This window comes from Lagopus leucura, unplaced genomic scaffold (assembly GCF_019238085.1).
Source record: "Lagopus leucura isolate 7727_CA_CO unplaced genomic scaffold, USGS_WTPT01 Super-Scaffold_100026, whole genome shotgun sequence".
NCBI lineage: Eukaryota > Metazoa > Chordata > Aves > Galliformes > Phasianidae > Lagopus > Lagopus leucura.
In genome coordinates, this window is record NW_024962277.1 from 3443363 (window position 1) to 3456887 (window position 13525).

General features: G+C 34.8%; 1 protein-coding gene across 1 annotated transcript in view; it reads left to right on the forward strand.

The window, feature by feature from the left end:
* Positions 1–13525, forward strand: part of LOC122185056 (ERC protein 2-like) — a 170061-nt gene that overhangs the window by 25207 nt on the left and 131329 nt on the right. Inside the window, exon 3 of the mRNA XM_042880534.1 lies at positions 338–498. Coding sequence (XP_042736468.1) covers positions 338–498 — 161 coding nt within the window. The remainder of the gene's footprint in view (positions 1–337; positions 499–13525) is intronic.

Sequence of the window (13525 nt, forward strand, 5' to 3'; positions counted from 1 at the left end):
GAATTATCACCTCCCTGAACTACAATAATATAAATGATGCAGAAAATATTTGTAAATTGTGTCTGTATGTGACAGTGGCCCAGGTTAAATACATTGCTGGCAGTATGTGTTAGTGCTGATTTGTATAAATCTTACATGTTACAAGATTCAAGATGCAAGATTGATACAAGATTCATAGAAACACTACTTTTTTTTTTTTTTTTAATTATGTTCTGTTTGTTTTTCAAACAGGAATGGATATGAACAGCCACTTAGTTAAAGTAATTCCTTTTGTGTGTGAACATATTCTTTACTTATTATGAAGAATATGGAGCTTAAAAAATTCTCTTTCTTTTAGGTAGAAGAACTGATGAATGCATTGGAAAAGACAAGACAAGAACTAGATTCTACCAAAGCCCGTCTTGCCTCGACACAGCAGTCTTTGGCTGAGAAGGAAGCACATCTGGCTAACCTGAGAATAGAGCGGAGAAAGCAACTTGAAGAAATTCTAGAAATGAAGTAAGTACATTGCTTTCTCAAATTTCTAGGAAAGCTAATTTTTTTTTTTCTAAAAGATTGTTTTTCTCCCTGTTTAAACCTATAATCTTCTAATAGCAGGACTGAAGTATCTTTGAAAATACAAAAAATAGAGTGTTCATTTTGCTTATTACATTACATTCATTACATTACTGAACAGTTAACACGATAAGAATTTTTGAATGCTACCTTTTGATACATGCAATTAAAATATCATTGCACTGTAACTTCCATAGGAATATTTAAGGCCCCGTCTTTCATTGAGAAATGTATATTGGAGTTTTCTTAGTATCATGCAAGGAAAGGGGTTCGTCAACTTTGTGGATGGTGCAAAAATGATTGGATTGAATTAGTTAAAAAAAAAACAAACACAAAACAAACACCTATCAGTGTACACATAATCGCAATATATAAGCATACCAAACTGACCTTTAATTAAATTTGTCTTCCTATGTGTGATAAGGGAAAATGTCTTTAATAAGGCTTTAGCATGATCCTTAAAGTTAGCATTTGCAGAAAAGAAGTGAAGTTGTTGTGGCTCAGAAAACCCAGTAAGCATATAGTTAGCAGTCAACAAATAAAACTCACTGTTCTAATTCCCAAACTGTTTTGTTGGGGAGAAAAACAAAAACAAAAACAAAAACATTTGAAATACATGTAGCTTTATCTAGGTAGTTGTCGCTATCCTGACATTTCAAAGGAAGGTAAATCATCAGAAAAAAAAATCTTAATAATGCTTTAAAAAAGACAAGGTGGCAGATGGCCACATATGCTTCCTGCAGTTGTATAAAAGCAGATTTTAAGAATGGCTGCCATCTAATATACGTATGGAAACACTAATCTTACAATGACTGCTTCCATGAAATCAAAAGAACTTCTGCTTTTTATTTTAATGAGGTGTATATAAATTGGTAATATGTGTGATTTATAGTATTATGTGATATATTGAATATATACACATTTTGGGGTTATTGAGTTTTTTAATGTACATATTAGTTCACCTATGATAACCTAGACATTCACAACAGGCATTCTTCATGCAGACATCTATTTTCTGTATAGAGCTTTGATCTGTTTCTTTGAGAACAAAACAAAATATATAAAATCGTATTACATGATATTAAGAACAGAGAGCACGAATTGTGAGAGTGAGTGACACTATCAGATGATAATGAGTAAAATTTTCACACAATAATTTCTATTTATTGTTTCTTTGTTTTACCTCTTAGACAACATTAGAACTGAATCTAGGAAGAAGCAAAAACTGAACGTTTATTCATTTTTTGAGCTCTATGTTTGAGAAGAGCTACATAAATTCAATTAAACACAACATTGTCTAATTAAATATGTGTGAACCTTAATTTTACTTAGGTCTACCAGATTATTTAACTTAATAAAATACACAAAACAACATAACTTAGATTGTATATGTATTAGTAAAGTCTTTATAAAATAATTCAAATATTTCATTGCAGTACTTTTTTAATTTTTGAAATTGCTGCCTGAATAAGTGCTCAATGAACAAACTTTATAAAACTGCTATAATACATTGTACTACATAAGGTCTTAAATTATTCTTTTGAACATGATACTCTCAAGAACAGATTGCAGATGCTAGCTAAGACCTAGAAACCCGCTGACTGAATAATTACAATTTTGTTTTGTAGTAACTTAGTACAGTAGAGTTTCTTCATCTAGCTTCTCTCTGATACTTTAAGCTAATTAATTAATTGGAAGAATTGACTGTAAATTCTATTTATCACTTAATTATTTGATATGGAGTGATTATGGTTTCTTGGCTGCTAGTTTCCAGTTAAATAGGCATGAACTGTTTTTAAAAGCATTCATGATGATTTCCTATGCTTATATTATGTTCAAGTTCCAAACATAACTCTGCATTCTGTGTCCATCTGGCTGACATTGCCAAGATCCATCTTAATTTACAGACTACAATCGGTTGTCAGTTTTATGTAATTTCTCCAGTTGTCATTACATGCCCCCATATAAATTCAGTTATTTAAGGAAGTTTAGAGTAAAACTGGATAGGAGCTTAATCTTGTTCATTATCTGCCTAGTCTTTTTGAACTTGGAACTAGATAAGTACTATTTAAGGAAAAGTAGTTGGATGGAAGGAGATAAATATGAAGTTACTCTTATCTTGATGCCAGTATGTAAAAATCTGAGATTTATTCTTGTGAGTTCCAAAGTGCTAAAATTTGGAGGAGGTTTTTCATGTACTTTCACTTTCTAAATGTGAGACTTTTTTTTTTTTTTTCCAAATGTCTATAAAAATATTAGTATATTAGTTCTGGAGGAAATATTTTTGTTATGGTCGTATTTTTGGGACAGTGTATAACTCATACTGACATTAATGGAAGTTATGGATTCATGTTAACAGCAAAACACACCATGTGTTCAAATCCATCACAATGCCTAATTGTCTTAATGTTTTATGCTCTTTCTGAGCATAACAAAATCAATGAGCTTATTAATAATTACTGAGAGTGTTTTAAAAAAGACTTCTGCATTATATAGTGTGACAAAAGCCATTTTGAAACATTTTTAAAAAATGTTTCACATTCATAGAAGGTTTCAATTGGCTTGAAATTAGAAATTGACAGTTAAAAAGATATCTTTGTTTTTGTTTTGTGAAAGTTTGCAGTAAGGAGTGAAAACTACTGAGAACTTCTGGAGGATTTCTTAGAAATGCTCATTCATTTGTTTTTTACATTAATTTGATGACCTTTCAGTGACTTAGTTACATTTAACATTCTTGGCAGTTAGCAGTCCATGACTAGGACATTAATTTACAAAAAACTGAACTTCATGTTTTGACTTGAAGACTGACTATTGAATTCTCAACCTTTGAGATCCATGTTAATTACTGTGAATTTCCTTTAGTAGTCAACTCAGTACACTGAAGTTTCTGGATAAAATTCTTGCCAAGAATTTGTGAAGTGGGGTAATTTCATTGCCTTTAATGGAGTTCATGCCATCACCTGTGGGTATTACTAAACCAGTTTCGCTGGAAGTGACTTTGCCCTATAATTCACATTGAATTTTCAGAAGAAAAAATACATGTTTTCTCTAATGTGGAATAAATCATATTACTCCAGTAAGGAAGCATTAAAGATCTAATAAAATAACCAGCTACTAGTCCTTTAATTCAGTACCAAAAATAGATCATTGCTGTGCTGTGATTAAAAAAAAAAATAAAAAAAAAAAATTAGATTTTTCAGTAGATTTTCTTAGTGACAGCATAAAATTAAACATCCCTTCCTTTGTTTAAGAATGTTCCCCATTTTTTCACTGAAAATAATAAATGAGTATTGCTTATCTCTGTTTTTCAGTATGTTTACTTTATTCATTTAACAGCACCTGTGTATAGTCAAGCATGAAATATTTGTGGGAAGAAAGGGATAAAATTTTTTTTCCACCAAGCATTCAGTCCTACCAGCTGCCACCCTTTGTGGGAGTGCTGTATGCGTACTTCAATTTTACCTCCTGGATTGGTCATTCAGCTGATTTGCCACAAAAGGACAGGGCAGCTGCATTTACCACTAAAATTATTAAATTTATGAGGAGAGGCTGAAGGAGCTGGGAATGTTCAGCCTGGAGAAGAGGAGGCTCAGGGGAGACCTTATTGCTCTCTATAACTTCCTGAAGGGAGGTTGTAGTGAGCTGGGGGTCGGCCTCTTCTCTCGTGTCATTAGTGATAGGACCAGGGGGAATGGTTTCAAGCTACGGCAGGGGAGATTCAGGCTGGACATGAGGAAGTATTACTTTTCAGAAAGGGTGGTCAGGCACTGGAATGGACTGCCCAGGGAGGTGGTGGAATCACCGACCCTGGGGGTGTTCAAGGAAAGACTGGATGTTGTGTTGAGGGACATGGTTTAGTAGGAGCTATTGGGAATAGGTGAACGGTTGGACTGGGTGATCTTTTAGGTCTTTTCCAACCTTAGTGATTCTATGATTCTATGATTCTATGATTCTAAATGCCAGTCTTGAATGCAAGACCATGGTTGGGATTTGTTTGTTTCAACAAGTTGTGCAGGAGCAGTTTCACAGAGCAAGAAAGTGATTTGTTGCTGGAAACTGCAGGGAAGTGAACCAGTGTGAGTTTGTTGGCTACTTTGCCAGACTTGTCCTCTTCCCCCCTTTTAGTGGATTAAATCCAGGCATGGATGCATAAAAATAGCCACAGGTGGACTTTTCTGGATATTGCAGAGATGTAGAGGGACCTAGAATGAATTCTAGAAGCCAAGGACTACAGCGCAAGGAGAAGGCTTTATGATATGTAGAACTAGATGGTCACAATTTGTAGGGAATTCAAAATATTTCATGGAATATTAGTGGCAGAGTATAAGGAAACTTAAAATTCATCTGGCTTTCCCCAGACATACCCCCATATTTCCATCAATAAATTTTACTCAAGTAGAAGTTGGGGATTTCATGTCTGTATAGTAGCTTAGCAGGAGCTGCATGGCTGGTGCATGTTTGGAGAACACAGACATTTTTCCAACACCTGGGTAAATCGGATCGTGTCCCTGCTTTCATTCTTCTGTTACTTTTTCCATCCATCACTATGCAGACTGGTGCTTGGGAAGGGAAAGGAACTCAACATATTTTTGCCTAGTTACATCCTACCTACTCCACCCCTAGAGTTTCTGTTACCCACAGCACAGTGGTTTCTTTCTCACCACTGTGGCTACAAGGCTACAGCTGTGGTCAAAATTTCATCTGAAATCTCTCTGTGAGCAGCAAATCCAATGCATCTGGAATATTTCAGAGTAATTTTGTATGCAGCTCACCTGTTCAGTGAATGCATAGGCCAGAAGCATGAAACTCATTGGCTGGAAAATCCTTGGTGAAAGTCTAAGGCCTTTACTTGCATGTAGTCATTAAGTTGTTTTCCTTTTTTGGGGGGATCTTCCAAACACAGCGAGGATGAAGAAAACAATGCTGTAAAAAGGGAGAAACTGGCGAGGTGATTGAAGTTTGCAAATACGCTTTGAAATTTCTTGGAGCTCACTCTTTAAAACCACTTAAAATGTTATCTTCCCTACGGCCACTCTCTGCTTCCTGTGCTAATAGTTATACAGTGGTTTTATTTTGTGTTGTTTTCTTTTTTCTTTCTTGAAAAAAAAAAAAGCAAAAAAGCAAGGAATTAGATGATTCTTGCCTAGGCTAGGAATCAAGGTGTTATTAAAAAAAAAAAAATGTAGGCAAAATATAGTTTATACTTGTTTTATAAATGCTGTTGTATTAAAAGATTGTCCGAAAAAGAGGCAGCACCTATCTTGAACATAGTTCTCAGCTAAATAAATAGTGATGGATACAGGAAAATAAAGGATAGTCTTTGAATTGAGTATTAAGCAAATACAGCAGTCAGAATTCTTAGACTATTAATAAGATATTATTTTGGAAGTAGTATCATTACATTTTTTACTTTGCCAGCTCTGCTATAACCTATGATTGAAGGGTAGCTATGATAATTTCTCCCATAAGAACTCTTTAAAATAGCATATTTTTACTTGACAGCTCAGACAATAGGCTAGTGGAGAAAAAATATATTTCAGAAAATACTATTTTTCTTAATTTTTTTTTTAAAGATTATGAGACAACTTACTATCAATTCACTGAACATATTTATGCATTACTAAAGTTGAAACAAGGCTAAATAAAAAATTGTATCATTTTGAATGTAGAACACTAGACTGCTTTTTAGTAACTGGTGGACTGCTTCCATTTAATTGTAGGATTCATGCTGAGAGTGTACAGAGTCGTAGCCCAAGTTAAATACAAACAAAACAGCAGGATGTTGATACAACTGTGACTTCCATAGGAAGTAGTTAGAATGGTAATATGGTCTCCTAACCTGGGTGAAAAGTCTCTTGTGACTGCTTTTGCCCCACAGACCTGTAACACAGCATGCTGTCACTAACATTTTTGACACCAACTTGCAAACACCACAAAGATTAGAGAAACCCAAATGAAGGCTTTGTTCTGTGGAACAGAAGCTTTCTTGACTAAAATGAGGAGATGTTTTTCTTTTGTAAACAATGAAGGGGCACAAAGCAATAAAATGTTTGTGAGAATGGAATGAGTGAGCTGTTTACTTGGCAAAGCTTCTCCTACTTAAAGAGTGTCACCAAACTTCTGTTCACTTGACAGTGGTATGTTCAGACTGAATTATAATATATTTTTTATTTTGTAAGACAAGAGTCTTGAAATGTTACTAGCCTGGAAAGAAAGTGTTATTTCTTCATTTTTTTTCCTTATGATCATATTCTACTTTTAAAATAGATTTTCACCTGCTGTTGAAGTTCAGTTTGTTTTTCTTGTCACATAAGAATTTTGGTTTTCAATTAGTACTGTTCTCAGGAAACCACAGAAATTTAAGCTTTTGTCTCTGTAGCTGAAAAAGTGACCCTCTAGGTTCCTATGATCTGTATGGTTTTGAGGCATTTGTTAACCAGAAATAGACTTTGATGGTAGTTGTGCCCCAGTAACCTAGTAGTGCACTTTTATTTCTGTTTGTTGCCATTAGTTCTCTACCCACTCTGGTACCTTACCTGAGGACAAGAAAAGCAGTGTGAAGGCTGGGATAGGTGCTTCAGCAAACATTTTCAGTTGGAAGGTCCACAATGCTTCCTGCGGTTTTCTTGCTTTAGTGCTTTCCCAGAACTTGAATGGTAGAAAGATCAAGGGGATCCTGCAGCTGCTTTATGAGAAGAAACTTCAGGACCCTTCACTCTCGGGAGGGGAATGCAGGTATGGGGTGTGTTTGAAGTTTGCAGAATCACAAAGGAGGCATAGGCTGACTGTGGAACTTTGCCAGATCCTCCAGAATAGGGAATATCAGGCTGTTGTTGCAGTTAATCAGTGATTGATTCAGAGGAGAGAGAAGATGTGCTTTACAGGGTCATTGTTTGGGGACCTTTGGGAACTTGCTTCCCTAAAAGGCAGATGGCATCAACTGGTTCAGAAAAGGGTTAGACAAATTCATGGACAGGAAGAGGTCCATAAATGGCTTCTTCCTTATACTCTTTGGCTGTTGTTCTTGAACTATGTTCCTAAAATTTATTTTCTCTCTGAAGTATAAGTTCTTTCCTTGCACATTGCTCCCTTACACTGGAACACAATGGTTGTAGTTCATAACAGATGATTTTAGAATCATTTTTTGAGAACCTGTTCAATTAGTTCAACTAATTCACTTTGGAAATAATAAAGATCACATTTTGCATAACCTTTAGCTTCTGTTGATCTACGGAGAATAAGTGAATTTACAAGACAATACAGTGGATGAAATAATTGTGTTAAAGAGCAGGTGGTTACACTCTCTAGGGAATGGACCTCTCAGAAAGCAGATGGGATTCACAGTGATTCAGGCTTACAGGTGCTATTGCGAACAGGACTTTCAGGTGCATAGTTTTTCTTTTGTAATGCAAATAGCCATTTGAAGATACAATCGCAATATAAAGAATGATGTTTGCTTCTCTGTTTCCTTTTTTTCCTTTTTTTTTTAGTCAGCATCTTTAAACTGCAATACATCTCTGTCTTTGAATTTATAAATGTGCTAGCATTTAAAATGCAACAATTTAATCCATGATATATCTTGATTCATAGCATTCTAAATTCATGTGATGTAGACTAGTGTTCAGAGAGGAACAGTGATAAGAATGGCATATAAAAGATAAAAGGAAATAGGAATTTGTTTTCAGTGCAACAGGACAATGGTAAGAGGAAGAGGGCTGTAGAAACCAAGATAATGAAAGTTCAGGTCTGGACTTAGAAAATCCTGGTCAGTAAGAATACTTAGCATTTTTATCTGAAGTTAAACTGAAGTTAACTTACTAGTGAATTTATCTGTGTTAACTTTTTAGATGAGGAAAATGTTACTATGCAGTCTACCAAAAGAATTGCACTTCTTTTCAGGTTTCTATTCCACAACTTCTTTTTCAGGGTGTGTATGTTGTGGGGTTTTTTTTTGTTGTTTGTGGGTTTTTTTGTTGTTTTTGTTTGTTTGTTTGTTTGTTTAATGTAAGAAAATGTAAACAACAAAATCATTTTACCAGAAGGTCAGTACTGTAGAAAAGAACTATATTCTGTAATTATTGAAATTGACAAACATATATATACGGTTTATTTTAACATCATATTTAAAGTGCTTTTAGTATGTAAAAAGTTGCTAATGATAAAAGTGATGAAATGGGATGGTATTTGTTTTAAAGTTCAGCCAACATGGGAATGTGAAGGCTTCAAACTCTGTTAAATATACTGAAAAGAACAGGTGGCTCAAAAGACAGCAAAGAAGAAACTTAACTGAAAGTTAAAAAGCAAGGAGAAATTAGGCTTCTGTTCATGGATATATATATATATTTTCAAAGCTGACTGAATTACGCTCTTGTCTACTGAAACCCTGTTACTGTAATTCCCACTGGCCTCTGTGACTTCGCAGGCAGTGCTGATCAACTGCAGGCTCCCAGACTCATAACCTCAGCCAAACGAATATGGTTCAAGCAGTTGTTTCTGCATTTTAGACTTCAAAATATGATGGGTGGGTCAGTTTTTCCTTTTTTTTTTTTTTTTTTTTTTTTTTCCAGTGGCAAACCTTGCATAATTGAGACCCACAAAATTCAGTTCAATGCTAGGATTTATAACCTGAGGGTCTCCTGATGTGGCAATGCTGAATTAATGTGAAATCAGATATATGAACACAGAGAACCAAAAAAAATTAGAAGTTTGCATTATTAGACTGAATTACTGGACTACTGTTTACTACTACATATAAATATAAAATGTGCTTTAAATTGTTTATGATGGTGTTTTCTGTTAAAAGGAAAAGCTTTGATAAATTCAGAAGAGAAAACAGTCAGAAAGCAATCAAGCAGAACAGCTTTCTTAATGACAGCTAAGAAAAGCCTCCCTTGCCTTCTCATTGCTCCTTATGTGCTACAAAGTAAATTCACTGCTGCCTCCCTCTTGTGCTTCTTTGTTCCTTCACCTTCCCCATACCCCCAGCAAAACAAATACTTCTTTGTGTGACGTGGAAAATAAATTCTATTTCCTATTGCTTTGTTTCCTCTCATTGGTTCTCTAGTGCCTAGTAAGATAGAGGATGTGTTATCCTTCTCATGTCTGAGGCATGCTATTTAGTATGTCATGCTTAGTGTGAGATTGTGGCAGCCTTTTTTACTGATGTCAGGACATCAGTAAGATTTACATTTTTATCTAACTGATATAATGAAACCTGCAAGAATTTATTGTCATAGTCATAGAATCGTTAAGGTTGGACAAGACCTCTAATATCATCCAGCCCAACCATCCCTCTACCACTAATACTGCTACTTAACCACGTCCCTCAGTACAGCGGCTTCAGGGATGGTGACTCCAGCACCCTCTTGGGCAGCCTGTGCCAGTGCCTCAACTGGTCAGAGTTTCTGTCTTTTGGGGAAGGAAATGTGCTCATACTGGTCTTAAAATCAGTTAGAGAATTTTACATGACTTTTTCTACTGATGTTTATGCCTGCCACTGAACTGTGTATAGCTTACCAATATAGATTATAAGCTAATAATAAATTTAATAACATGGTACCAGGCATAATAGCCTCCAGGCCATTAAGCATTACTGTAACCTACCAGATAATAAAAATAACATGTATCGTATGTAATACCAACACTGTCTAAGCAGCATGAATCTAGAAATATAGTTGTAAAAAGAGGATTTCCAAGCATAATTGCTGAAATATGGTGTATGGGCACACAAAAATGTGCTATAACACTGAATTTCTTATGAACAACACCTCTCCTTTCAGTGCTGCACTGCTGTTAGAGAAGGCTGCTAGATCATGACAGTGATGGCAGTGCAAATGAGGATGAACTCATCTTGAATTTTTTCTGATTATGAATAAACATAGATATGTCCACATTATTGTGCAGTGTGCCAAAATACATTAGGAAAGAGAAGCATTATTTAAGAAGTTATATAAGAAGGTACATATATAAGTCTGTGCTATGTCTTATAGTCAAACTGATGTGTTCAGGATAAACATCACCTTAAAAGGACACTTTGGCTTGCTTCCTTAGTGCAATGTGGCTTCGACAGACTAGATAAACTTTTCAAGGGGAAACAAAAGCTTGATGACAGCACAAATTTATGCAAATGCTGCTATTGGAAAAATTTTTCAGTTGTTGGTAAATATTACTGTTGCATTTGTGGAGGAGCTTATGTAATTCTGAAAAAAGTTCCATGCTTATTATGTTGCATTTTAGTACATAAAGGTGTACAGAGAAGTGAAAGTGAAAGACTATATTTTTTCTGATATGATTCTGAATGTCCCTAAAAACATCTATCTTTAATTTTGTAAACATGTATACACTGAGGGGAAATGTGATTCACTGGCTTATATTAGAAATAGAAATGTACTTTTTTTTTTTTTTTTTTTTTTTTTGTTTGGAAAATTTTCTTTTATTGATTAAAATAAAAAAAAAAATTTTTTTTTTTTTTTTTTTTTTTTTTTTTGTGGTTAAACTGTTCCCAGTTACTAACCACTACTACCTCAAACATGTAGTTTATCTTTTTTTGCATTTGATTCTGACCAAAATTAGGCCACATTGGTCTCTGAGGATTGCTGTATTCCTAATAGTATTTTAGTTACTAGTGATTCTTCTTTTTTGCTTTCCAACTCATCTTGCATTCTTTCAAAGACTTAGATGGTTCTCCTAGGTTGGAGGGAGATGTAGATTGATCTAACAGAGACAGTCATTGAATTTACTACTTTGTTATTCTGTTTTTGAGCTATCTTTCAAGTTAGTAAGCGCAGAAAGGGACTAAAGAGAAAATTTTGAAGGTAGAGCTCATAGGACACTTAGAATAATTTATCACCTCTGTTTGAAACACAGAATCAAAGCTAGCATAGACACTTTCAAATTCACATTATGTACATTGTAGATACAAATTATTGAAATAAATTTTAATTCCAGCTAAATCCATGTTCCTAAGAATGTAATTTTACTTTTGTGTACTGCCTTTTATGTCCTTAGGCCTGAGGAGTTTTGAAGAAGATGCAGTCAGGTGCGAGCATAGCACTTCATTGCATCAGTCAGCGAGTACTAGTGAGGGGATTTCAGGGTGGTTATATTTAACTGTCTGCATGTTCTGGCAAATTGGGTCTCAAATGCATTAGGAAGGAGTGATGCAGTAAAAAGAGAGACTGGAGCTTTCAAAACCCATCACTCTCAAAGAGTCAAACCATGGGCCTTCCTCATCACTTGCTTAGGGGACTAACAGTGTTTGATAACTATAACCCCAGGTCTCTCATGACTATCCTGAGAAATTGATCTCTTTTTAGTTTCCTGTGTGGTCTGTAAACGAAAAGTAAGTGGTTTGTGTCTGTGGGGTTAGAGCAGGAGCTGGGCTCGGGGCTATTGTGAGATTCAGTAGCAACGAAGTAGAGATTATTGCGTAACACTTAAAGAACAGAAACCCAAGAAGTGTGGTTGATCCTCATCTGACATCTGGCAACCTGATACCCTCTTCACAGAGAGGAAGATACTCTGACATTCGTGAGCTTAAACAAAAGAACTTATATCTATTTAAGAATACTTAAATTTTCAGATGTGTGGAGAGAAATGTGACTACTTTCCAGTTTTGTTTTGGATGCCCACATCCTCTGCTTCTTGATTATTTTGTCAAAAAACTGGAATAAAGCTGTTGAAGCAAAACTAGAGGCTTTTAAGGCTATGTATACGTGAGCAGCACTGCACTACCCACCACTGCCCCTCCCACCAGATCCCTTCTTAAAAAAAAAAAAAATCACAAAAAACAACACCTAAAAAAATAATAAAAAAAAAAACCAGCACAAAAAAACAAGGGAACCAGACAGGATGAAAACTGTTTACAGTATTTTCACATAATATAGTGTAATGAAATATAACTTGTATGTTTTGTTTTTTTTTCTTAGAAAGATCTCCCTTCAACACTTCAATGCAGTGATGTTTTGTTTAGTCTAATGTAGTTTTTTGTTAGTATCTAGCCTAAAAGTGAATCTAATTAACAGATGAAATTAGGAAATCCCTACTGTAATTTAGCAACTAAATGAACGGAGGATATCAGTGTATGACAAGCAACTTCCACTTGAGGCTAATGTAACTATTACCTCATTAGGACTGCAACTTTACACTCTTCAAATAAAAGCTTTATTGAATTTAAAATATGTATTTGACAATCAAAAGCTTGAAATCCACTTTATGAAATTATGCTCCTTTATTGGTACTGACTGGCTTTATAAATGTTTATCTTAATTATGCTTTATTGTGATTAAAAAAGATTGCAGATACTCTGCCATTTCTGTAAAGCAAGCTGTTGGAGGCTTTTTTGTTAAAGGTGGGGGTAGGGTACAAAGAATAGCCCAGCTCCTGCGAGGAGGCCCCTCACAGGCCATATGAATCCACTTACATGTAAATTGCTTGTCTCTATGAATTAAGGTGAAGGTTATGAAAGAACTGCATTTCTGTGTTTATTGTAGGATTTTTGACAGTCTCTTTCCTCTTTCAAGTAAATTTGGCTTAAGTCCACAGTCAGTACAGTTTTAAGTAAACTCCTCTTTTGTTACATTAACAAGGTTATAACATCACTGAGGCAGATTTCCAGCTGCATGGATTGAGGCCTAAGCATGCAGACTGAAGGGATAATTAAAACCTTAGGGTGAGTGAGTTAAACTACCAAGTAAAATTGGATAAAAGGCTAATTGTCCATAGCAACATAATACGTGTTTCTAAATACCTGTGAAATAAAGATAAATATTTGTGGTCTTTCAATTCCTTTTTGAATGCTCAGACTCAGATTATATAACAAAAAATCAACGATAAGTAAATAGGAACTCATGGAATTCTGAAACTTCCCTTATTTTGTTTTATTTTAGCTATTAATTGGAAAACAAAATAATTTGAAGACTTCGATAATTATCTAGCTTTCTTAACAAAACAGGAAGCATTTTTGTGTAGG